The sequence below is a fragment of the Scheffersomyces amazonensis genome (genome assembly GCF_036850825.1).
Source record: "Scheffersomyces amazonensis strain UFMG-HMD-26.3 chromosome Unknown RJT21scaffold_3, whole genome shotgun sequence".
NCBI classification, from domain to species: Eukaryota; Fungi; Ascomycota; class Pichiomycetes; order Serinales; family Debaryomycetaceae; genus Scheffersomyces; species Scheffersomyces amazonensis.
In genome coordinates this window covers 154,646-179,364 of record NW_027042743.1, presented here as the reverse complement: position 1 = coordinate 179,364, position 24,719 = coordinate 154,646, and the positions used below count along the sequence as shown (strand labels likewise).

The following is a 24,719-nucleotide window of genomic DNA, read 5'->3' as shown; positions in this document are numbered from 1 at the left end:
ATTTTCCTTCTTAGTTAAAAAGTACTACTTGCACAAATTACTATTAGGAAACTAAGATTTTTCATAACCGTTAGACTTAATTCTTATATAAATAGATACAATACATAATGGCTTTCGGTGCTCCAAGAGGTAGAGGCGGTCCAGCAAGAGGTGGCCGTGGTGGTTCAAGAGGTGGTTTCGGTGGTGCTTCCAGAGGTGGATTTGGTGGTGCTAGAGGTGGCCGTGGTGGTGCTAGAGGTGGTGCCAGAGGTGGATTTGGTGGTCGTGGTGGTGCCAGAGGTGGTGCTAGAGGAGGTGCCAGAGGTGGTCGTGGTGGTGCCAGAGGTGGTGCCAGAGGAGGTGCTAAAGTTGTCATTGAACCACATAGACATGCTGGTGTTTTCATTGCCAGAGGTAAAGAAGATTTATTAGTTACTAGAAACATCGCTCCAGGTGAATCAGTCTATGGTGAAAAGAGAGTTTCTGTTGAAGAACCAGCTAAGGAAGAAGGTGCTGCTCCAACCAAGATTGAATACCGTGTTTGGAATCCTTTCAGATCTAAATTGGCTGCTGGTATTATGGGTGGTATTGATGAATTAGGTATTGCTCCAGGTAAAAAAGTTTTATACTTAGGTGCTGCCTCCGGTACTTCTGTTTCTCACGTTTCTGATGTTGTTGGACCAGAAGGTATGGTTTATGCTGTTGAATTCTCTCACAGACCAGGTAGAGAATTAATTGGTATGGCTAAAAAGAGACCTAATGTTATTCCAATTATTGAAGATGCTCGTCATCCTCAAAAGTATAGAATGTTAATTGGTATGGTTGATGCTGTCTTTGCCGATGTTGCTCAACCAGATCAAGCTCGTATTATTGCATTGAACTCTCATTTATTCTTAAAGGATCAAGGTACCGTTGTTATTTCTATTAAGGCCAACTGTATTGATTCTACTGTTGATGCTGAAACTGTTTTTGCCAGAGAAGTTCAAAAATTAAGAGAAGAAAGAATTAAACCATTAGAACAATTAACTTTAGAACCTTATGAAAGAGATCATTGTATTGTTGTTGGTCGTTACATTAGAAGTGGATTAAAGAAATAAATTTAATAGTATACCATTAATACTATTGTCATCATAGAATTGTCATGAAATAGTCAAATGAAAGAAAAGAAGAAAAGAGAAGAAAAGAGAAGAGAAGAGAAAAGAAAAAGAAAATGGGTTAGAGATAACTTTTATCTCTTGTCCTAATTTATGCATATTATTGTTTTTTATTTCAAGGGTATAGTCCGGTTTTTATAAAGCTCTAGTTTATAGCCTTTTGGACTTGTTATTACTAAAGACAGTATTAACCATTCCAGTTTTGTATATTAATTATTAAATACATTTATATCGTGTTCATCATTGTTTAATATCGAGTGTAATACCGAGTGTTACTTAGTGTGGTTATGGCGGTAATATTACACTTCCCAATTAGGCAAGTCATGCACTTAATATAAATTGACAGAAGAGTTTGGTAATAATATCCTCAGGCTGCATGCAGGACTCGAGAGGACCAAAAAAAAAGAAAAACATGGATTACGAGAGTAGTCAAGCAGTTACCAAAAGAGTAAATAGAACCCCCACGTCCGCATTACTATTAAATATATCACAATTGCTCAATAGCAAATAACTTAGTAGAGGTGGCCGAAGTGGATAGGTGATATTTATAAAGTAAAAAATTAAGAAATATCATCATAAGTATTGAAATAAGTGCATTCCCGGACCTCACATAGAGTGATTTAGTGGTACAAATATAACGGAAATTGGGAAATTAGGAAATTAGAAAACTACATCATATACCCTATTTGAGTATTAATATTAATTTAAAGTGAATAAACTAAAGGCATAAATAATGGAATCTAAACGACTACTGTCAGATCCCCGACTGGAAGGTTCGAGATCTAAAGCGTTAGTTAGTCAAGTAGATGATCATACTAATCATAATCATGAAGAAGTGATTGCCACTGATAATGATGAAGATATTATTGAAATCTCATCTGATGATGATTTAGAAGTTATGGAAATCCGTCGACCATCACATAGTCGTAACCATCTGATTGTTGATATTGATGATGAAGAAGAACCTACTATTAATGAAATTAATGATACTACTAATCATAATGATATTATTGTAACAGACCATGAAGATGATGAAGATGATGATATCCAAATCACAGGGTCTAATCACCATAGTACCGTACCTTTCAATATATCCATACCCATAGTAACAAGCCATAGTCATCCTGAAACTTTACTGGGAACTAGAAGAAATCCTACTTTAGAAGAGGAAGGAATAGAAGAAGACGATGAAATTGAAATCACTAATTTCAGACCATTACAATCTCCATCACCTCCTCTTGGAATGGGATTACCCCAAATGCCATCAATGGAATCTTGGGATAATAGCTTGGCTCAAATAGTAGGCTATTTACCCATGCCATTTTCAAGATCATACCAATATGATGAAGGAATTAATAATAATTATATTGATAATATAAATAATACCCAAGACAATGTTACTGGTAATGGTAGACCATTAACTCCTACAACCACCAGTACCAGAAATAACCATAGTCATAACCATAATCATAATCATAACCATAATCATAATCATAACCATAATCATAATCATAATCATAATCATAATCATAATCATAATCATAATCATAATCATAATTATAATCATAACACCATGCATAGAGTAAGATTTACTACTGATGATCAGGTACTACCGGATCAAAACAATCCTAATTCCCGAGTAACATTTGCTATTAATGATACTATAATAGGTGGAGGAGGAGGTGGTAATAATGGACCATTCCGACGTCCCGTTCTTCGTAGTAATTCTAGAAGGAGAAGAGGGATGGGAAACTTTTTTGGTAATGGATTAAATTTCACTCAAGCCATAACCCATTTACGTGAACTACATAATTTAGCCATAAATAATCTTATGTTTGATAATATGGAAGAAAATGAGAATGCAATAATGCAAAGAATTGAACGAGATAATGAAAATGATTTAAATCAAAGAATACAAACTGAAACTAATTTTAATAAACGAATATTAGAAGAAAAGAAAAAACTTGTTAAAGAAGAAGGTTCTGGATATGTAAATGATATTGTTAAAGATTCTCATTTATGTTGTGAAGTATGTGGAATTATATTAGGTGAAGGAATTCCTGAAGATTTTCAGCCGGATATTCGATATAATGAAAATTTTGAAAAATATGCTAAACAATATCGAGTTAATGCTCCATGGTTTTGTATGATTCGTCGATCAAAAGTTGATATTGATTTATCTAAACGAATATTTGTTGCAAAATGTGGTCATGTATTTTGTGGTCGATGTGTTAAAAATATTGGTAATAGACCAAGAAAGACTAAGACTACTCCATCTGGATTTACAATTATGAATCCTCAATTATATGCTCCTCATTCTTGTCCTGGTCCTGAGTGTACTAGTAAAAAATTAACTCCCAAGAGTTTTACTGAATTGTATTATTAACATATTACAATATTCTTTGATTATAGGTATTTATATATTTTGGTTAATGGGTTATGTTATTCATTTTGTTTAGTTTTCTTTCTTTATTTCTTCACTTCTATGTTTGTTTAAATATCATTTAATAGACATTGTCAATATGGCTCGTTTATTACAGTATTCATAAGTGTACATATATGAAGAGCAAAATAAATAAAATAAATAAAATAATTAAACTAAAAAATGTTAAATTAAAATTAAAATTAAAATTAAAATGTATCATTAAATTAATCAATTCTAGCTTCCGATAATGTTAATGGTTTGATATTATTTGAGAATACTGAAGATCCTGATTTAAATCTATTAATCTTCTTTAATTTTTCTCTTACAACCATTACAGGTACTGACAGTTTAGTTACTAAATAATTAGATAATGAACCTAATAAAACTCCCTTAATTGCAGATTGACCTTTTGAACCTACTACAACTAATGTTGGTTGTAAATTATCAATAAATTCTAAAATTAAATGTCTTGGAATTGGATGATGAATAATTTCAATAACAATATGAATTTGTAATTTAGTTAATTTTAATAGATTTAATACTTGTTGTTTAGCTTTGTTTAACATATTTAAACGATATTGTTCTCTAGTATTTTCATTATTAGTATTACCCTTTAAATTATGATTACTATCATTTTCTTCAATAACATAAACAATAAATAAAACAGATCCATCAACAAGTACTGTACCAAGACACCATTCTAAAGCAAATATAGATTCTGGTGAAAAATCCATACATACTAAAAACATCTTTGGTTTTATTTTAGGATTTATTAATTGAAAAAAATTACCTCTAGTTATAGTTTGAATAACTCTTGATTGAGATTTATTACTATCAATTTCTCCTTCAATAATAGTTTCATTTAATTTTGAAGCAAATTCACTATCAAGTTTATCTTCTACAGCAGAAGTATAAGGAATTAAGAAATCTTCATCATCTTCATTAGTTACAGGTTCACCAGTTGCATCAGTTGTTACAATGGCTGGGACTGGAGGAATTTCTTTATCAGTAGTAATAGTATCTGAAGTTGGAGTATTTAAAGTTGCATTAGTTGGTGGAGGACTTGAAGGATTAGAATTAATTCCATTTTCTTGATCAATAATTTTTCTCCTATAAGCTTGATAATTCTCTAATTTTTGTCTTCTAGCATTAGCATCTTGATCAGATCTTTTTAAATCAAGAGTTTCTAAACCAGTTAATTTTTGTTTATCACTAGCTAATTTATCAAGAGCTTCTTTATCAATTTTACCACCAATATTTTTAGCATTAGCAAATGCTCGTTCACTAGCAGTTAATTGTTCTAATTTTTTAATTGTCAGTTGATCACTTAGATTTGAATTTTCTAAAATTGAACTAATTTCATTAATCATTTCATCTTGACATGCATAATTTGGGAGAATATTTCCTGTATCATCATATTGAAATTTTTCATTAGCATCATCATCACTAATATGTTCTTCATCACTTACTTCATTTTCCCAATCATTTTCATTAGTAATAGAAATTGAATTGGGATTATTATTATTATTACTGCTATTATTATTATTATTATTATTTACATCAGAATATTTAATTAGTCGTTCCAGTGGATCATGATTAGTGATAGACCATTTAAGTTCTTTATTATATTCTTCATTAGATACTGATGATGAACGACTATTGGCATTATTGGCTCCCGACGCCGATGGAGATAACGATCTACCTCTAGACATATTAATAATATTCTGTCTTTCTGCTTGTAAAGATGCTTGTTTTGCTGAAAGTCCAACAGGTGTCGATAATAGCATTTTCAATTTATTCTTTTTGGTTTGAGGGGGTGGTGAAATAAACCGAATGGAGGACTGTATATAATATGCAGACGAACAGCCAGACAAAAATAAAAAGAACAAATCAGTGAGGCTTTAGCTTTGATAATAAAAAGATAAGGAAGGCTGACTTAAGGTACGTGATTATCTAGGGGAAGTAATTTAAAAATATTAATGGGAATAGAAATATGTCAATGGAGGCTATGTAAGAATGGTTAGTAGTGAATAATAATTATTCAAAGTTGGGAGTCTGTAAATGTGACACTGATGGCAAACACCAGTTAAAATGTCGCAGTATGGGGCAGTGTAAAAATTGCTAGTATATACAACAAGTTATTAATAAGTATTTGTATAGAATTGAAAATTTTGAATCCAATCAACGGGATGAGCTAATAGGTGTGGTATGAACTGACTAAGTTAATTCAATCAATTGATCTGTACAAAATACTTATGTAGAAGTTACTCTCTCGTAAGCTAAAAGTCTTTTGTTTACTAGTTGTTGATCTATAGGATTACCAAACACTTCCGACAAGTAATAAATTTCATAGAATACAAATAAAATTATCTGATTTGATATATATACTCTGGCACCTGAAAATACGTTATACGACTCGGATCTAAATTAGTACCTACAGACACTCCCGTGGTCACGTTATTCAATTTACTTGGCATTTTCTATGTATAGAAGTGACTATTTATATCTAGTGGTAGTATTTTTTTATTCTTACTAATTACTAATTATTAATTATTAATTACGAATTACTATTTGAATTAACTTAACTTTTACAATATCTATCCTAACTTTCGTCTGTGGTATACTCATCGTAATCTTCTTGTTCTAATCCATCGTCTTCATCGTCTTCATCGTCTTCATTGTACTCTACCAAGAAATTCGCACCCGATCTGAATTCGTCCATTTCGCTTAGGGTCAGGTTGCTGCATACAACAACCTTCTTAGGGAATGGCTGAATAAGCTCGAATTTAAATGAATATGATTCAAAGAATTCTTCTTCTGTAGGTATTTGACCATCAGGAATTGTATCCACTTTGAGATTAGTAGCAATTTTATCAATAACTTCTTCATGATCATCCTTTATATTGACTGCATGTTTATCCAGAAACAATACAAGATCAATATAAAGATAAACTTGATTGACTCGAGTATCTTTATTAAATGATTGAACAAGTCTTTGACCACTGGGTAACTTTATAGCAACTCTTGTTGATGAATTAGGCAAAGTCGACTCAGTAATCGAAGAAACAAATTTAGACGATAGTAAACTAAGAAGAAACTTAACACGAAGTTTCTCCTTCAATTCTTTTGTTTTAGCAAGTTTTTCTTCTTGCTGTCTCTTTTCTTTCTTTATTTTATCTTGTTGTAATGATTGTAAATATGCATCATCTTGTTGTTGTTTTAAGAGTCGAGACAATTCAATCTCTTGTTGATCAAATCTAGCTGCCACAAGTTGAGGATGAAACCTATCAACAACTTTAGCTACATTTCGATATACTCTTTTAACTGTGGTAGTAGTTTCAGCTGGTGTTTCAAGAAATTCAGCCATCAAATTCGATTTATATACAATAGACATTGATGACATAATAGATGGAGATGGAGTTACATTACCCACAAGCATGACAAATGGAGTACGTCTTACTTTATAAGTAGAAGCAATCTCAAATGCTTCTGGAGACTTATCAATATTATTGATATATAGAATAGTATCTTTGAATTGACCAGATATCTTATTAAAGAGAAGATGGAATCCATTGTTCTTAGTATTATTATTATTACTATTATTATTATTGTTATCATCATCATTATTTGAATCTTTTTGTGGTGAAAGGAGTGATTTCACAAATTGAGTGGATTCAGGAGAAGAATTGATTAATATGACAAATAACCAAAGATAGTTCTTCTGACATCTTTCATGAACAGCATTGTAATCTGTATATTCGATATTATAATCATCGAATGAATCAATTGTACTTTTTATATCTTGTTCAGAAGATTCAGTATCCGTCTTAGATTCTACCAAAGTAGATATATCATCATTAGAAGTATCTTCGATATTATCTATTTTTTCATCTTGCGATGAAAATGGTAACTTCCCTAAAGCTCTTTCATACCAAGGTAAGAATTTATAAGTAGGATCAAAATTATCATCATAAATAAAAGACTTTGGAACAGTATTTCTTAATGATTTGTCTGAATTTAATCTTGGAGATCCAAATAAATATTTATAAGCAGATACTATCAAATGAAGTAAGGTTTTCGGTATTATAAGTAATATCAACCACAATGAATGGAAAGGTTGTTTGGTTTCTCTATCTGAAACTGTTTCATTTAATGTAGTTGTATCAGAAAATCTATCACTTTCAGCTTCCTTTCTTCTTGCACTTTCTTCTTCTCTTCTTTGTTCAAGTAAAGATGATTGAATGCCTACTTCTATTTGCCAACCATTGGAAATTTTAGGAGCTTTTGGTAATCGAGGGAGCAAATTTTCTGCTAAGAGTTGCAGTTGTAAGTTCATAAATTGATGAGAACTATTACTTCGGTGATGATTTGCAGTTGCTGGTATGGGGGATGCAGAAGAAGATTCTGAAAAAGGTGTATTATGCGAATGGAAATCTCGTCTTCTATGAATGGCTGAAGCATCATTGTCACTATCATGTTGATCTTGATCGTGAACATCCACACTTGAACTAAAGGTATTTGCTGGAGTTCTTGTTCTTTCTGTAATTGATGTGAATCCAGATTCAAAGAAGGCATTTATAGCATTATTAACATTAAAATCATTTATACTAAGTAGTGTTATAACATTATCATCATCTTCTTGATTATTCTCTTTATCTGCTAGACCAGTAATTGCCTTAAAGGTATTGAACGATTGTAGTTGGTCCTCATTTAAACCACTTACTCTTGAACTCATTTCAAAATTAGTTATTGGTTATGGCAAAATGTAAACCGATAGATAAATTAAACCTTCTCAATTAATTGACCCACTTTATCACTAGAGACAGTTGCCTACAAATAGTGTAGCAAAGAGATATATTCCGCTTACGTAGTTGTACGCTTATGCGGTTTGTGGTGGGCGACCGTGGGTGTATGCAGGAGCAGACACTTTTTAGTAAGACTCATTTGCAAAATGTCAATTATCTTGATAAATTTGTTAAGAATAATAGATTGAGTTTCTAATAAAATGTGTTTAAAATAAACTTCTCTTTAATCAAATATCATTATAAACTAACTTGGTTGTAATTCTATAAAATATGCCCAGAACCCACCAGACCTCACCCCAACTTACTGTTTGTGGGATCCGGATCAGTTGCTAGCCTGACAATTAGCGTGAGGGTTCGAATCCTTTCACTGGCGCGCAATGTTGCAAAAAATAGCCCGAAAGAGAAACTAGGTGCACTTGCTGTCACTGCTGCAGTGAGAAAGTTAGGTTGACTAATTAGGGAGGTGAGTAGCCTGAAGAAGGAAGTTCCAGGCTGTGTCGCTAGCCATATGTATATTTTCCCGAGCGAACAATTGCAAAAAAAGTTATGCTTAGCAGAACAACAATAAAGACAAGTAGATCGGGTTCATTATTCTTTTTTATTATTCCTCGGTATAATTTATTAAGGTTTTTTGCTCGGACGAAATGAAAAAAAAAAATGAAAAAGAGATGAGAGTATTGAAACGAAATTACATCTATTGTTTCAAATAACAAGCTACAATTGGATGGATATAGCTTAATTCTATATTAAGCACTGCATTACGCCTCAACTTTAGATCTAAGTCAAGGTTGGAATAGAATTTCCCGAGAATTAGTGTACTATCTATGAAACGCAATATATGGAAACCTGCAAAATTTATATACTAGGCCTCGGAAATATGAGTCCAGTAATTCAATTTTAGCGTAAATTTCTTTAATTTATAGTAATTATTAATTTTGTAGATTTATGGTATATGTACGATGAGTAGGCATGGTTACTGGTAGTTAAGCCTTCCATCGCTAGGAACTCCCAAACAGGCAAAAACAAACGCAACGAGCCCAACCGGTATTTACTGTCGATCACCAGTTATCTTACAGTTTTCGCGGCGAAGAAAAGGTTAGTCAGCCAGAAAAATAAGCTAACTATTCAAATTACTGAATGATCTGCCCCTCACTATTCCCCCCCCAAAGCATAGAAAATGTAACAATTGCGCGTATTTATAGGTATTGTTTACTGCAAACATAATTTTGTAGAGGTGACTCAGTACCATAATTTATAATTAAAAGACAGGCGGAGAAGCAACCAACCAGAAATAGATCATAAAATATACATTGGTCACGAGCACAGTCATAAACACAAGAATAACCGAATAGTCCACTAAAGAAACCATTCAAAGAAACACCAGTTTAACTCTCATCACCAGTGCTCTCTTAGTCTTCTGATGCTTCTTCTTAATCGTACCTAAGTCTAACTCTGCGCGGGAAGTAGAGTTAATTAATTAATTTAATTTTAAAAAAAAATAAAAAAAAAACGTTGCTGCTCAACTCAAAAGCCAATTTTCATAAGCACTTTATGCACTGGCCCGAAACGTATTGAATATATATATATATTTGTATTGCTTTGATTTTATATTTCATTTCAGTTCTTATTTGCTGTGTTTGTCTTCTGCTCTAGTGCTTTTTTCACTACCAATACTCCCTAAAAGTAAATTCCCTTTACCTCCTAAAATTCTAGAGACTACTTGAGTACTTTCTTGGTTTTAGATTTTAGATTCTGAGGATCATCATAACACACTAATTATTACTTAGTTATTTATTCATTTATTCATTTATTCATCCATAGACTCATCATAGATATTTTTTTTATAAAGTTGATTAATTGTAATCATTGTAATTCCTTAATAATATATCTAAATCAATATAAATATCAATGTCAAGATTCCTTAAGTCAACCTTAGGTAAAATTACTATTTCTTCTGGAGCTCTTGTTGGTGCTACTATTGTTTATTTAGATTTCATAAAACCGGCTTATCCTTCCAATTTAGTAGATACTTATTCTCCATTAAAGAAACCATTAGTAAAAGCTCCTACTAGATCTCAATTATTAGATAACTTATCATCTACTAAAAAATTCGATGTAATTATTATTGGTGGTGGAGCTGTAGGAACTGGTACAGCTGTTGATGCTGCTACTAGAGGTCTTAATGTATGTCTTTTAGAAAAGACTGATTTTGCAGCTGGAACTTCATCCAAATCAACTAAAATGGCTCATGGTGGTGTTAGATATTTAGAAAAGGCTATTTTTCAATTATCTAAAGCACAATTAGATCTTGTTATTGAAGCACTTAATGAAAGAGGTAATATGCTTAGAACTGCTCCTCATTTATGTTCAGTATTACCAATTATGATTCCTGTTTATAAATGGTGGCAAGTTCCTTACTTTTTTGTTGGATGCAAAATGTATGATTGGTTTGCTGGTTATCAAAATTTAAGAACTTCAACTATTTTCTCTCGTGAATATACTAATGCTGTTGCTCCTATGATTGATGATGCTAATTTAAAGGCTACTTGTGTTTATCATGATGGATCTTTTAATGATGCTCGTTATAATGCTACACTTGCTGTTACTGCTATAGAAAATGGTGCTACTGTTTTAAATTATTTTAATGTTGAACAATTGCTTAAAGATTCTCAAGGTAAATTAATTGGTGTTAAGGCTCAAGATCTTGAAACTGGTAAATCTTATACTATTAATGCTACTTCTGTTGTTAATGCTACTGGACCATTTGCTGATGCTATTTTAGAAATGGATGAGGATGCTCAAGGTTTACCTCCAAAAACTGCTATTCCACCTCGTATGGTTGTTCCATCAAGTGGTGTACATATTGTTTTACCAGAATATTATTGTCCTAAAGATATTGGATTATTAGATCCTGCCACTTCTGATGGTAGAGTTATGTTTTTCTTACCATGGCAAGGAAAAGTTTTGGCTGGAACTACTGATCATGCTTTAAAATCTGTCCCTGAAAATCCAGTTGCAACTGAACAAGATATTGAAGATATTTTGAAAGAATTACAAAAATATCTTGTATTTAAAGTATCTAAAGATGACGTTTTAAGTGCTTGGTGTGGAATTAGACCTTTAGTTAGAGATCCAAAAAATATTCCAAAAGGAGCTGATTTAACAGGTGCTACTGAAGGTATTGTTCGTTCTCATTTAATTACTAAAACTGATTCTGACTTGATAACCATTAGCGGTGGGAAATGGACTACTTATAGAGAAATGGCTCAAGAAACTGTTGATACTTTATTGAAAAACTTTCAATTTGATAATGCATCTTCATTAAAACCTTGTCAAACCAATGAAATTTTATTAGCAGGTGGTGAAGATTATTCTAAGAATTATATTTCAAGATTGATTCATGAATATAATATTCCTTATAAATTAGCTCATCATTTATCAACTAACTATGGATCTCGTGCTCCGTTAGTATTGGATCTTTATTTCCAATCTGATTTTAATAAATTACCTATTACTTTGGCTCATGATAAAGTAATTAAACCATCTACAACATCCAATACCGGTAATTTTGATTTATATCAAAGTGCTGATGAACCATTCACAGTAGCTGAATTAAAATATTCAATTCATCATGAATATGCTAGAACACCACTTGATTTCTTAGCTAGAAGAACTAGATTAGCCTTTTTAAATGCTAAAGAAGCTCTTGCAGCTATTGATGGTGTATCAGAAATTATGAAATCAGAACTTAAATGGTCAGACGCTACTACTAAGAAATTAAAAGCTGATGCTATTGAATATATTTCTCAAATGACTCCAATCTCTGTTGCTAAGGAAAAGGCAATTGTTGAAGCTTCAACTGCCATTGATAATGGTACTACTGTAACTACTGTCGTTGCATAATTGTGATGATTAATAATGTTTTAGATGACCTCCCCATGTGTCCCAAGTATTTCTTTCTAGCTTAATTTTCTTTTCTTTTCTTTTCTTTTCCTTTCTTTTATTAATTTTATTTTAATTTTAATTTTAATTTTATTTGTTAGTCCAAATTAATATAGATCTGTAATATCTACAATTTGATAACTATACAGTACTTTCGCAGTGTACATGTTCAAGCGAACAATCGCAACAAACACGTCTGACCGACAAGCAATCAACTTGCATTACTAGACAGCAACAGCGTGCAACAGATCAAATAACCCCACGTTCGCACTAAGTCGATCGTATATTTATTCAGTCAGTCAGTAGACAACATACACCAAGTAACCAACCACTGACCAACTATTTCATAGGTCTCTGCTCATAGGTTACCATGTCCATACGACCTCCACCACAAGATTTCATCAATAGATTAAGTCAAGAAGCAAATGAGATAGATCTCGATATTAACAAGTCCTTCTCATTTGGTGGTCCATTACCCAAAACATCGTCCAATGAACAACGAGTAACGAATCCATTTATTTCAAATGCAGGGCCTTCTCCTTATGGTAACAGTGTACCGTCTCTGTCACCTTCAAGATCTCCATCTCCAGGTTCATTATCATCTTCTTCAATGGTGACTACGCTTCTAACAAGCTTTCCGTTGTTATTGGCCTATCCTACAATAATATTATCATCATACCTTGCCATTAGTTCTTCTTCACACCTGTATTATATTCCTACCACTATTTTTACCCTGGTGGTCTTGTCTTCATCATTTTTATTATTATTCAAAATAATTATTCATTTTAATCTAGTTAAAATAGCGGCTGTTACCAATCCAGCCCAACTCATTCCTACAAAGAGAACTTCTATTCCTTCAACGTTAGTGGCCATTGTTAGTCTTTCGCTCATAACTTTATCATCATTATTTATTTCTACTCAAAGAGTCACGATTCTATCATTCAGCTTGTATTTAAACCAATGGAGCTTATATACCCCACTTGCTTTGATATTCGATATCTATAATGATCCTTCTCAATCGATCTATATACTTATAGGTTATAGTTTGATTCTTGTGGGTTGTCATCTCTTTGCCAATCATAGTCATTTATCATTGTTGAATACAAAACTTCTCATCCCTATACTTTTTACTTCAGTTGTCGGTCTTATAATATTAAGTCCAGAAATCAGTTATAGTATGATTTTTGTTAACATTGCTGCTTCAATCATATTAATCATCAGCTTTCAAGAATCACCGTCATTCAAATTATCTATCATACCTATATTAATGGCCATAATGACAGTAATTCTCGAATATGTGGTTTTATCTAGTCGTCCAACTATACTCACCTGTATTAATATATTGCTCCCGATAGTAATTAATCCAGACAGATCTCGTGATATAGCTGCATTAAAAGATGTGAAATCTTCAACATCATCAACAACTTCGATAATAAAAAAATTATTATCTCATTCGGATACCAGAGCTATTTTCCAATTCTTATTGTTAAACACAATCTTCATGTTTGTTCAACTTCTTTATTCATTCCGTTCCAAGTCTCTCGGATTATTATCAGACTCCTTACATATGGCTCTAGATTGTCTCTCGCTTGCCATTGGTTTAATTGCAGGTATCCTATCTAAGAATGAAATCAATATTAATGGGAAATATCCCTTCGGTCTCAAGAATTTCGAAATATTAGCTGGATTCACCAATGGAACTTTATTAGTTGGTATCAGTGGCAGTATTTTATTTGAAGCTGTAGGAAGATTGTATAATCCTATTGTATTACAGAAGACCAATGAATTAATTATTGTTTCCGTTTTAGGTCTTATTGTCAATTTAGTAGGGATAGTAGCCTTTAACCATGGTCATGTTCATGGTGATCATAGTCATGGTCATAGTCATAATCATGGTCATTCCCATTCCCATGCCCATTCTGATGAGCATGAACACGAACATAAACATGAACATGAACATTCACACAATATTGCCACCCATAAGGAAGATTCCCACAATCATGAAATGAACGATAACATGAAGGGAATCTTTTTACATATTTTAGCTGATACACTTGGATCTGTTGGTGTTGTTATTTCGACTTTATTAACCAAATACTTTGGCTGGAATGGTTTTGATCCTATTGCCTCGATTATTATTGCCTCGTTGATTCTACTTTCTGCCATGCCATTGATTCAATCAACAGCATCAACTTTATTATTAAAGTTATCCCATGATAAAGAAGATAAAGTGAGATCATCACTTGTAGAGATTTCGAAAATTAAGGGTATAAAATCATTTACAACGCCTAGATTCTGGCCGGGATCTTCTAGCTCAGTAGATGGATATATTCACATTCAAATCTATCGAGGAGAAAACGCCACCTACATCAAAAAGAATTGTGAGAAAGTATTTGAATCTGAAGGAATCAATGCAATGATCCAGATTGAAAATGACTATGATGTATGTTGGTGTAAGAAATAGAAATAGAGTTAGAGATATAAATAGAATTAAGAGTAGCTTAGTTGCAAAAAGTGACCATAGTTACAAAACAAATGGATATTTTACACGACTTTTTTTATACCCATAGTAATTTTTTTTCTTACTATTTGTAATGATCATCGAGGAGTAGTTTAGTACTGTAGAACAATAAATAATGTCAAGAGTAGGAGTATTAGCTTTAGGACCAGCCGGGGTTGGGAAATCGACATTTTGTAATGCTATAATATCGCATATGCAATCGATAGGACGTCGAGCACATATTGTAAATCTAGACCCAGCTGCAGAAGCTACCGAATATGAATTCACTATTGATATAAGAGATTTAATATCACTACAAGATGTTATGGAAGAAATGGATTTAGGACCTAATGGAGGATTAGTATATTGTTTTGAATTCTTATTAAATAACCTTGATTGGTTAGATGAAGAGATTGGAGATTATAATGATGAGTATTTAATTTTTGATTGTCCTGGACAAATTGAATTATATACTCATATACCTGTTTTACCCACCATAGTTAGACATTTACAACAAAGTTTAAATTTCAATCTCTGTGCTACATATTTATTAGAAGCTCCATTCATAATAGATACTTCTAAATTTTTTTCAGGAGCTTTGAGTGCCATGTCAGCTATGATTCTTCTTGAATTACCTCATATTAATATCTTATCAAAAATAGATTTAGTTAAAGATGAATTTAGTAGAAAACAATTAAAGAGATTCTTAAATCCAGATCCATTAGTATTAGCTCAACAAGATGATGATTATAATCCTAAATTTGCTAGATTAAATAAATTAATTGCTAATTTAGTTGATGATTTCGGTATGGTACAATTCTTACCATTAGATTGTCGTAAAGAAAGTGATTCTGTCGCTACTATTTTAAGTTATATTGATGATGTGACTCAATGGAGTGAAAGTCAAGAACCTAAAGAACCTAAAGATGAATTTGAAATTGAAGATGACAATGATAATTAAATAATTATAGATAAATAGATATTTCCTGTATATTACCTACCCTTTTCGGGCTCAATTGCCCTCAATACAAAATTTTTTCGAACCATAAATGAAAATAACATGGTGAATATTATGATAAACAAAGTACAATAACCAAAAAGGAAATTGTAGCAATGGTTCAAATAAACGAAGTAAAAGATTCATCTCAGTCTAGAGAAAGTCGGACTGCTGCCCATACCCATATTAAAGGATTAGGTTTAGATGAGCATGGGATTGCCAAACGAGTTGAAGGAGGATTCGTTGGTCAAGCTGATGCTAGAGAAGCATGTGGGATTATTGTTGATTTAATTAAATCTAAAAGGATGTCTGGTAAGGCCATATTATTGGCTGGAGGTCCTGGAACAGGTAAAACTGCCCTTGCTCTAGCAATTTCTCAAGAATTAGGTCCAAAAGTACCGTTCTGTCCTATTGTTGGATCTGAATTATATTCAGCAGAAGTTAAAAAGACTGAAGCATTAATGGAAAATTTTAGAAGAGCTATTGGTTTAAGAATTAAAGAAACAAAGGAAGTTTATGAAGGGGAAGTAATTGAATTATCACCTGAAGAAGCAGAAAATCCATTAGGTGGTTATGGTAAAACCATTAGTCATGTTATAGTTGGATTAAAAACTGCTAAAGGTACTAAAAATTTAAGATTAGATCCAAGTATATATGAAAGTATTCAAAAGGAAAGAGTTACTGTAGGTGATGTGATTTATATTGAAGCCAATACTGGATCTGTTAAAAGAGTTGGAAGATCTGATGCTTATGCAACAGAATTCGATTTAGAAGCTGAAGAATATGTTCCATTACCAAAAGGTGAAGTTCATAAAAAGAAAGAAATTGTTCAAGATGTTACTTTACATGATCTTGATGTTGCTAATGCAAGACCACAAGGAGGTCAAGATGTTTTATCAATGATGGGACAATTATTAAAACCAAGAAAAACTGAAATAACTGAAAAATTAAGATCAGAAGTTAATAAAGTTGTATCTAAATATATTGATCAAGGAGTTGCTGAATTAATTCCTGGAGTTTTATTCATTGATGAAGTCAATATGTTAGATATTGAAATTTTTACTTATTTGAATAGAGCTTTAGAATCAAATATTGCTCCTATTGTAGTATTAGCATCTAATAGAGGTTTAACTACTGTAAGAGGAGCTGATGATGATATAAAGGCACCTCATGGATGTCCACCAGATTTAATTGATAGATTATTAATTGTTAAAACTTTACCATATAATCAAGAAGAAATAAAAACTATTATATCTAAGAGAGCAACATTAGAAGGATTAGCAGTTAATTCTGAAGCACTTGAAATACTTGCTCAACAAGGTATTACAGTATCTTTACGTTATGCTATACAATTATTAGCACCTGCTGGAGTATTAAGTCAATCAGCTGGAAGATCAGAAATAACTAAAGAAGATATTGAAGAATGTCAATTTTTATTTTTAGACTCTCGTCGTTCAATTAAAGTTTTAGAAGAAGGTAAGGGATTCCTCTAATTATGTAATTTTAGTATAAATACAACAATAATTTAAAATATATATATATATGTATGTATGTATGTATATTGATTGATTATGTAAAACGTTTACCTAATTCATTACATTCTTGTAAGAAATCAGTTGCAGCAATTATATCAGTACTTCCATAAATGACTTTTTTATTAGCTTCATTACCTGCCCATTCTTGTAAGTTTTGATATTCCAAATAATTCCCACCTCCTACAACAAATACTAAAGATTCTTGATAAGATTGTCTTCTTGGAGGTTTTGAATGTCCACCTCTTGATTTAGGATCAAAATATAAATAATCATCAGTTAATTGTACAGAAGTAGTTGAAGCATTATTAGGATCCATAATAGCTTCAACAACATTAGTTATTGGTAATTGCTTTTTCTCCGGTATAAAATTTTTAATTTTACTAGCAATTGAACTTAATCCTTCAGAAATTTTACCTTCAGTTAATCCATATAATTTTGATGATAAACCACTTAATAAAGCAGTTGAATTAGTATTTCTTGAATTATTATAATTAGAATTAATTGAAGTATCATTTAATGAAGATATATTACTTAATTTAGTAATTTCTTTAAATTTTAAAATATAATTTAAAGAATTAAGATCAACTTCTGGATATTTTTCACTGAATATTTGTTTAGCCTTTACTGAAAAATCTTGAGGTAAATCAACTAATAAAGTTAAAATTAAGAGAGTTCTTAATTTATCAAGAGAATTATCTCTTTCAGCTTGAGTTACAAGTAATTCAAGAAATTCCTTTTGAATTTTTGGATCATAAGAATTTTGTTCAATTTCAAAGAATTTATCTAAATTCTTTGCTTGTAATTCATTAATTAAAGCTGCCAATATATCCATATGCATATCTAATGTAGCTTTTCTAGCAGTTAATTCTGGTAATTTTTCAACAGCTTGTTGAATATTGGCAGTATCATTAGCAGCATTTGGATCAATATCACTAAGTGATGTTATACCTGTTTTATTTGTAATTTCTTTAGCATCATTTTTATAAGTATTTAATTCAATATCAGCACTTTCAACTACATCTGGGAAAGGTAATTGACCATATTTATTCCAAAAGAAATCCTTTGGATCAACATCATAATTTTTAGATGTTTGTTCTTGACCATTATATTTATGAATTTTAATAGTATTTCTTTGAAGTTTAAATACATCACTTACCATACATTGATAAATCCAAGAATGAGCAAACATTGATGCTAAATCAATATTACGATCCAAAAGAATTAATACTGGTCTTTGTTGAATTGATTGAGTATTTAAATTCCGAGAATTACTTATATAATCTCTTAATTTTGAATCTAATTGTCTAGCTACAAATTCAGCAGGTCCACCTTGTTGAGCTCTAATTACTGGAACATTATTTAAAGTTATAATAGCTGATAATAATCCATCTGCTATTTGATGAGATATATGTTGAATAGTATCTTCATTAGTATCGACTCTATTAAATTGAGTAAAAGTATTAGGTATATCTAATGAAAATAAATTTGGTTCAGTAACAATAAAATCTAAATATTGATCAAATACTTGCTTTATTTTAGATGATTTACCAGAAAGTGATACCTTTTTAGCAAAATCTTCTAATAATTCTCGATTAATTGATGATGTAAAATTAATATAAAAACTTTCATATTTATCTTGATCAAGATCTTCAATAACTTGTACTATATTATCAATGGTTGGTTCTATGAAATAAATGGCTGGAACATCCAGTAAAGCAGTACGTTTAGAACCAATTAATGAATGAACCGTAATTCCACATCTTAAAAGGTCATTAACTCTTAATACTGATGATAATACGGCTCTTGATTTAGAATCTAAGATTAAAACTTTCCAAATAATTTCTTCATTTTTAGAAGCTAGAGTTAAATCAGCTGATCCATCTTTATTTAAATGGAGCATACGCTCAAGACTAACAATTTGTCTACCTCTTAATGTTTGATCTGTCATTGGCATAACTATAGAGATTGTTATTATAGTAATTGAGTTTATGCCAGCTTTTATTATACCAGTTGAGTGTTTTTCTTTTGTTGGTTCGCGACACGAATTGGAATTGGAATTGGGCGCATTAAATTACTTGTTTACTTACTGAGGTGTTAATTACTGAGTCTATGGGGTATATACATTAAGTTATTTACATCATAGGTGGCATTCCCATTGGTGGTGCCCCTGGAGGTCCCCCTGGACCTGGACCTCCAGCTCCTCCATCTTTTAAGGATGAACGTCCTGCTTTTAATAATTCATCACATAATAATAAATTAGACGCAATACCTGTAGCAGCAGAAATAGCATTTCTAAATACTCTATAAGAATCCCAAATTCCATCAACTGTTGGATCCATTGGTTCACCCGATTTTAAATCAACTCCTACAATATGATTATCAAGAATTTCATCTTGACAATTAGAAATAGTTTCTAAGGGATCTAAACCAGCATTAGATGATAAAGTCTTTGGAATTATTAATAAAGCTTCAGCAAATGCTTTAACTCCAGATTTATTTCTTCCCTTTAATATTTCTTTATTAGTTAATAAACTATTATGACAACTTAACCAAAATGCTCCAGCTCCTGGTAATATGGCTTGATCTTTTAATACATTTGAGACTGATCTTAAACCATCTCTAATTGCATCTTTAGTTTGTTGTAATACATGATTATTTGATCCTTTAATTAAAATAGTAGCTGATTTTGGTTCTTTATTTTCCGTCACATAAGTGAATTTATCTTCACCTATAGTGTTTTCATAAACTAATCCGGAATAACCTAATATTTCTGGACTTAAATCATCAACAGAATTTTGAGCTTCACCTCCACAAATTAATTGTAATCTTTCCATATTTCTTCTTTTAGCTCTTCTTAAGGCAAGAATACCATTTTTAGCTAATACATCTAAAGACATTGGATCAATACCCTTTTGATTAATAATTACAAATCCTTTATTGGAATTAAGTTCACAAACTTCATTCTTTAATTCTATAATTTTCTTTAATTTTTCATCAACAAACCTTCTTTCTGATGCTACTAACTTTTCTCTTTGTTCTGCACTTGAATAAAAGAATCCAGAATTAACTTCTGTCTTTTCATATTCTAGTGATACATTTAAAATTAATACATAAGCATTTTCAATTCTTTTTGGCATATCTGGATGTCTTGCTCCATGATCTAATACTAATCCTTTAATTAATTCTGTTTCTTTAGAATGGCCATGCTGCATGGTCATTATTTCAATCATATGTAAATCAATATTTCTTGAATCACTTTCTTTAACTGTTAAAACTGCATCAGTAACAATTGGAGTTAATACATCACTTAATTCTTGATTAACTTTAGTTGATAATGAACTTCTAGCAATTTGCATTAAAAATTCTCGATCAAAACTTTCCGGTATTTGTTTAAATATATCTAAATATTTTAATGAATTTTCTCTAGCAAGTTCAAATCCATCAACAATAACTCTTGGATGAACTCCTTCACTTATAAATCTTTCTGCTTGTTTTAATAATTCTCCAACTAATAAAATGACTGTTGTAGTACCATCTCCAGTAATTTCATCTTGAGCAGTAGCAGCTCTAGCAATCATAACTGCAGTTGGATGTTGAATTTGCATTTCAGTTAATAAAACTTTCCCATCTTTTGTTAATTTTAATCCTCCTGATCCATCAACTAATAATTTTAAAGTACCCTTTGGGCCTAAATTCGAAGCTAAAACTTGTTGTAATCCTTGAGCTGCAGCAATGTTGACTTGCAACGCTTGCGAACGTCTGATAGACTCGGCCTTCGGATTTAACAATTGAAGAGACATATCGAACTTATAGTTATTATGGGTTTAAGCTATATAGTGGTTGATATGCTTTTTCAATTTGGCTCGACTTTTTCTGATCTTCGCCAACGCGCTCAAATCGGGCTAGAAAAAAATCGAGCTTTAAATTACCCGGATATTAGTTGAAATATTCAAGTGAATGAGAAATGCACGCTTTGCTTATATTTATCAGCAGTGTTTTCACTTTTAATTCATACCTCGGACCGGAATTGCTCACACTACCGGGTTTTAATTTTTCGTATCATTGACCGGAATTTTTCGTATCAATGGTAAATCAATTCTTCATAGCGATTAAACATTCACACAATAATTTTTATTTTGATAGCAATTATCAAATCAATTAGATCACAGTTCATTGTTATTGAATCTTATATCTACATAGCGCTTCTGTATGGAGTCAGGACCTGTTGGATCAAATTGACCGAAATTAGTGAGCAAAAAAACTGCTCTATGTATACCTGTTAAAGAAAAGCCAAAAGATTAATATAATGAACTTCAAAGCAGAAGAATTGGCCAATGAATATGTAGAATGGCTAGGGAATAGGTTTTTCTTGGAACCCGACCTGATGACTGTAGAGTATGAGATATCACCTTTATGGAATTGTTTTAGTTACAGTGATTTTAAAGGAATAAACGGATTCCCTGATATGGAAGTCGATCAACTCTCTGTGGTTGAGCAGGAAAATTAAATAGAAATCGATACATTCACTGAGGAGTGGACCTGTGTAATAATAATAAAAGAGCACTCTACAAGTATTATTCTGAGAAAGTAAGAGAGAGGTTTTGGCACATGGTTATTGATAGTTATCCTGAATTTTATATTGACTTAAATTCAGAAGTATTTAAACTTTTGAGATATTGTATCTCAAGCAACAACGCAAAAGATCTGAAATCACGATTTCTCAATTATTCTAATAAAATCGGAAGTATGATAAAAACTAAAACACTATTATCTTATTATTCTTTGTTTGAAATATAAAAAAATAATGGTCCCTAGCAGGATCGAACTGCTGATCTTGGCGTTATTAGCACCACGCCTTAACCAACTGGGCCAAGGGACCAGAACTTGTTGCGAGAAAAATTACTCACTTTTCCAAAACTTGTAATTATCACGTGAATATCACGTGTTTTGTGCGGCTTTTTATCTAAAAATAGGTGTAAAAGTATATTTTCTATCCTTCGAAATTATAATAGACAGAGATACATTAACTTTCCTCCTTGTGAAAAATTCGGAGACTTAATCGATTTCTTCTCTATATTTCTAAAAATTTATAATATCTACACTTTATCTCTTTTCTTTTTACTGAATTGAGGTTTTTTACGTGACAATGAGTGTGTTTTCACTTGTTTTCTTTCATTTGTAATTGTTTATTCTCTTGAAGGAGAAAATGCTGCAAATTTTCTGGAAAAATTAGCAATTAATCAAAAAAATAATTAAAAAATGAATAAACTAAAATTAATTGTTACCTTGATAGTGTAAAACTATTGCCAATACAACCACAAAACTCTCTCTATGATGCTTTACTTGAGGTGTGAAAACATTGTTTATGAAATTTTAAATAAATCTAAATAAACTTCGGGATTATAATCAAGAGTTTAGCTAAATTTTTAGAGTGACACTTGATACTCTTATCGAAAAGGTTGCGAAACTGAGTTAGTTAAAAACCTTCAGACTTCAAAAAGTTGCCATTTAAATCACCAGACTCTATTTACAAAACAGCTACCGTAAGACCAAAAAATGCTAACTTGATATTAATTAGTTTTCCCATTTACAGAAATATTACTAAAATTGATTATCGTTACAATCACAGAAAAACTAATCCTAAATTCTTATTATTACATTTTATAATAAATCATCTATTTATAATAAAAAATTACAGTACATTCAAATTTCTTAAGCAATACTTCTTCAACAATATTGCTTCCCTCTACGACTTCTTAGAAGATCACCTATGCGAGGTTGTTTTTTTTTATCCTGAAGTAGAAATTCGAAAGCCTAATACCTCAAAACTTAAATAAGAGGACCTTGATAATGTCTGTGCATTTATGTATTTGAATAATGACAAAAATTAAGTTCTACATAAAGGAAAACATAAGCTACCTACGAATTTGTTTTTCATCACCCACTTAAATTTGCTTGAATCTTTCTACTATAGTAGATGCGCGTTGTTGAAGCTATTGGCCATATGTTCAAAATTAAGTCTTTTTTGAAAATTGAAGTAACACACGACCGGGACATCTGTTAATCGACGCTATTTGTAGACTTGGATCTAATAATAAAAATTGAGCGATATGTAGAGAAATGGGACTTAGCAGAAACGTGATGGAGATTTCAAAGTTTAGATCCGATATTGTATATGATTTTTGAAGAAAGTTAACATGATCTAATAAGCATATACAATTTGTAAATAATACCCAGGTAAGATTTGTAGATAAGATTTGTAGATAAGGATTAGTCCGATCATCTTGTATCCGGTAAATTCCTCCTTTTATATAGCTATGAAAGATACAAGTCATCTCTATCTTAATCCAGTACCCTTAGTTTGGCTGGTCAAAGTACAATAAATGCCAGCTTAATTAATTAAAATTGCACAACTCAAAAATGACAATAACCACCTGTTCTATTGATGTAATCCACATTTACATCTTCCCTGTTGTTTCTGAATACTAATGATAATTCCGCGCTTCGTCATTCAAGTCCATTAGACACATTCGTCCCTAACACCCTCTACTAGTGCCGGCGTTTTGTCAACACCACAGCAATTGCAATTACAGCACATACTATTGATATGATGCTTGCGACTAATATTATTATGTAAAATTTCTGTTTATAGATTGGTTTAGCTCTAGCTTCAGCATTGCGTAAGTTACCATGAGAGTTTAACTCGCTTAACTCTTGCTCGAAGGGACAGCACCGAACATGGAATAAATACAAGTTTAGGTAGTCGAGTGTATACGATGAATGTAGATGAGTAGATGGGATGTATTTATAGGTAATAGACATAGATAGGAATAAGCGATGACAATGTGTAGAGCAATGGGAGTTAGCAGAAATGTGATGGAGGTTGGAATTTTTAGAAGCGATATTGTAGAAGAATTCTTAATCAAATTAGGTTGATTTAATAGGCATATATAAATCTGTAGCAGGTAACCAATAGGATTTGTGGGTAGGTAATATGGATTGGGTCGGTCGTGTGTTAGTTCAATTTGGGAAGAGGGTATGGAGAGAATTGAATCCGCAGCCAAAAATTTGGTGGATATGGACAGAAATTAAATTTTCGCAATCTAAAGTTTTGAAAAGAGGGTGGTCCGAACTTTTTAAATATTGTAAAGCGTCTCGAATTTGTATTTTCCTTGAGGCAAGGAAAGTGAAAAATAAGCATGAGTTCGTACGTTGATACGCAACAGAAGATAGTAATTATGAAACAGGGCCCAAAGGAATAGTATGCGAAAGCATGAAACAATTATGAAAAGATTGAAAAGTAGTTTTCAGTTGAATTAGTATTTGTTTATATGGCCTCGTTGTTAAGTGGAGAGAGTTTAATGGTGAACGTAAGTTCGGCA

General features: G+C 31.7%; 9 protein-coding genes and 1 non-coding gene across 10 annotated transcripts; 5 read left to right on the top strand and 5 right to left on the bottom strand. All coding sequences in view use genetic code 12, as the record gives it.

The window, feature by feature from the left end:
• Window positions 1-107: 107 nt before the first annotated feature.
• NOP1 (rRNA methyltransferase) lies at window positions 108-3,519 on the top strand (the record flags this gene model as incomplete). Its single annotated transcript, XM_064885424.1, has 4 exons — window positions 108-1,059; window positions 1,892-2,251; window positions 2,435-2,803; window positions 2,984-3,519. 4 exons carry the CDS (start codon window positions 108-110, stop codon window positions 3,517-3,519), a joined length of 2,217 nt encoding a protein of 738 aa, XP_064738199.1.
• A 263-nt stretch (window positions 3,520-3,782) lies between these two features.
• RJT21DRAFT_130290 (Imp2'p) lies at window positions 3,783-6,035 on the bottom strand (the record flags this gene model as incomplete). The annotated part of the gene is made up of 2 exons (XM_064883000.1): window positions 3,783-5,314; window positions 6,029-6,035. The coding sequence occupies 2 exons, from the start codon at window positions 6,033-6,035 to the stop codon at window positions 3,783-3,785; spliced, it is 1,539 nt and encodes a 512-aa protein (XP_064738198.1).
• A 125-nt stretch (window positions 6,036-6,160) lies between these two features.
• On the bottom strand, window positions 6,161-8,293 carry RJT21DRAFT_84679 (uncharacterized protein; the record flags this gene model as incomplete). The annotated part of the gene is made up of 2 exons (XM_064885408.1): window positions 6,161-7,935; window positions 8,029-8,293. The coding sequence occupies 2 exons, from the start codon at window positions 8,291-8,293 to the stop codon at window positions 6,161-6,163; spliced, it is 2,040 nt and encodes a 679-aa protein (XP_064738197.1).
• A 1,539-nt stretch (window positions 8,294-9,832) lies between these two features.
• GUT2 (glycerol-3-phosphate dehydrogenase) lies at window positions 9,833-12,438 on the top strand. The gene has a single exon (XM_064881563.1). It carries the CDS (start codon window positions 10,272-10,274, stop codon window positions 12,264-12,266), a length of 1,995 nt encoding a protein of 664 aa, XP_064738196.1. The 5' UTR covers window positions 9,833-10,271; the 3' UTR covers window positions 12,267-12,438.
• On the top strand, window positions 12,292-14,915 carry RJT21DRAFT_119897 (metal cation transporter). Its single transcript, XM_064881562.1, has one exon. It carries the CDS (start codon window positions 12,676-12,678, stop codon window positions 14,767-14,769), a length of 2,094 nt encoding a protein of 697 aa, XP_064738195.1. The 5' UTR covers window positions 12,292-12,675; the 3' UTR covers window positions 14,770-14,915.
• On the top strand, window positions 14,916-15,891 carry RJT21DRAFT_94773 (putative signal sequence-binding GTPase). Its single transcript, XM_064885703.1, has one exon. The coding sequence runs from the start codon at window positions 14,942-14,944 to the stop codon at window positions 15,764-15,766; it is 825 nt and encodes a 274-aa protein (XP_064738194.1). The 5' UTR covers window positions 14,916-14,941; the 3' UTR covers window positions 15,767-15,891.
• On the top strand, window positions 15,892-17,418 carry RJT21DRAFT_119895 (RuvB family ATP-dependent DNA helicase pontin). The gene has a single exon (XM_064881561.1). The coding sequence runs from the start codon at window positions 15,919-15,921 to the stop codon at window positions 17,293-17,295; it is 1,377 nt and encodes a 458-aa protein (XP_064738193.1). The 5' UTR covers window positions 15,892-15,918; the 3' UTR covers window positions 17,296-17,418.
• On the bottom strand, window positions 17,334-19,358 carry RJT21DRAFT_119894 (syntaxin-binding protein). Its single transcript, XM_064881560.1, has one exon. It carries the CDS (start codon window positions 19,289-19,291, stop codon window positions 17,372-17,374), a length of 1,920 nt encoding a protein of 639 aa, XP_064738192.1. The 5' UTR covers window positions 19,292-19,358; the 3' UTR covers window positions 17,334-17,371.
• On the bottom strand, window positions 19,359-21,255 carry CCT6 (chaperonin-containing T-complex subunit). Its single transcript, XM_064881559.1, has one exon. It carries the CDS (start codon window positions 21,135-21,137, stop codon window positions 19,470-19,472), a length of 1,668 nt encoding a protein of 555 aa, XP_064738191.1. The 5' UTR covers window positions 21,138-21,255; the 3' UTR covers window positions 19,359-19,469.
• An 887-nt stretch (window positions 21,256-22,142) lies between these two features.
• On the bottom strand, window positions 22,143-22,216 carry RJT21DRAFT_t77. Its single transcript has one exon. It is a non-coding gene; the product is annotated as a tRNA-Ile (tRNA).
• Window positions 22,217-24,719: the final 2,503 nt, after the last annotated feature.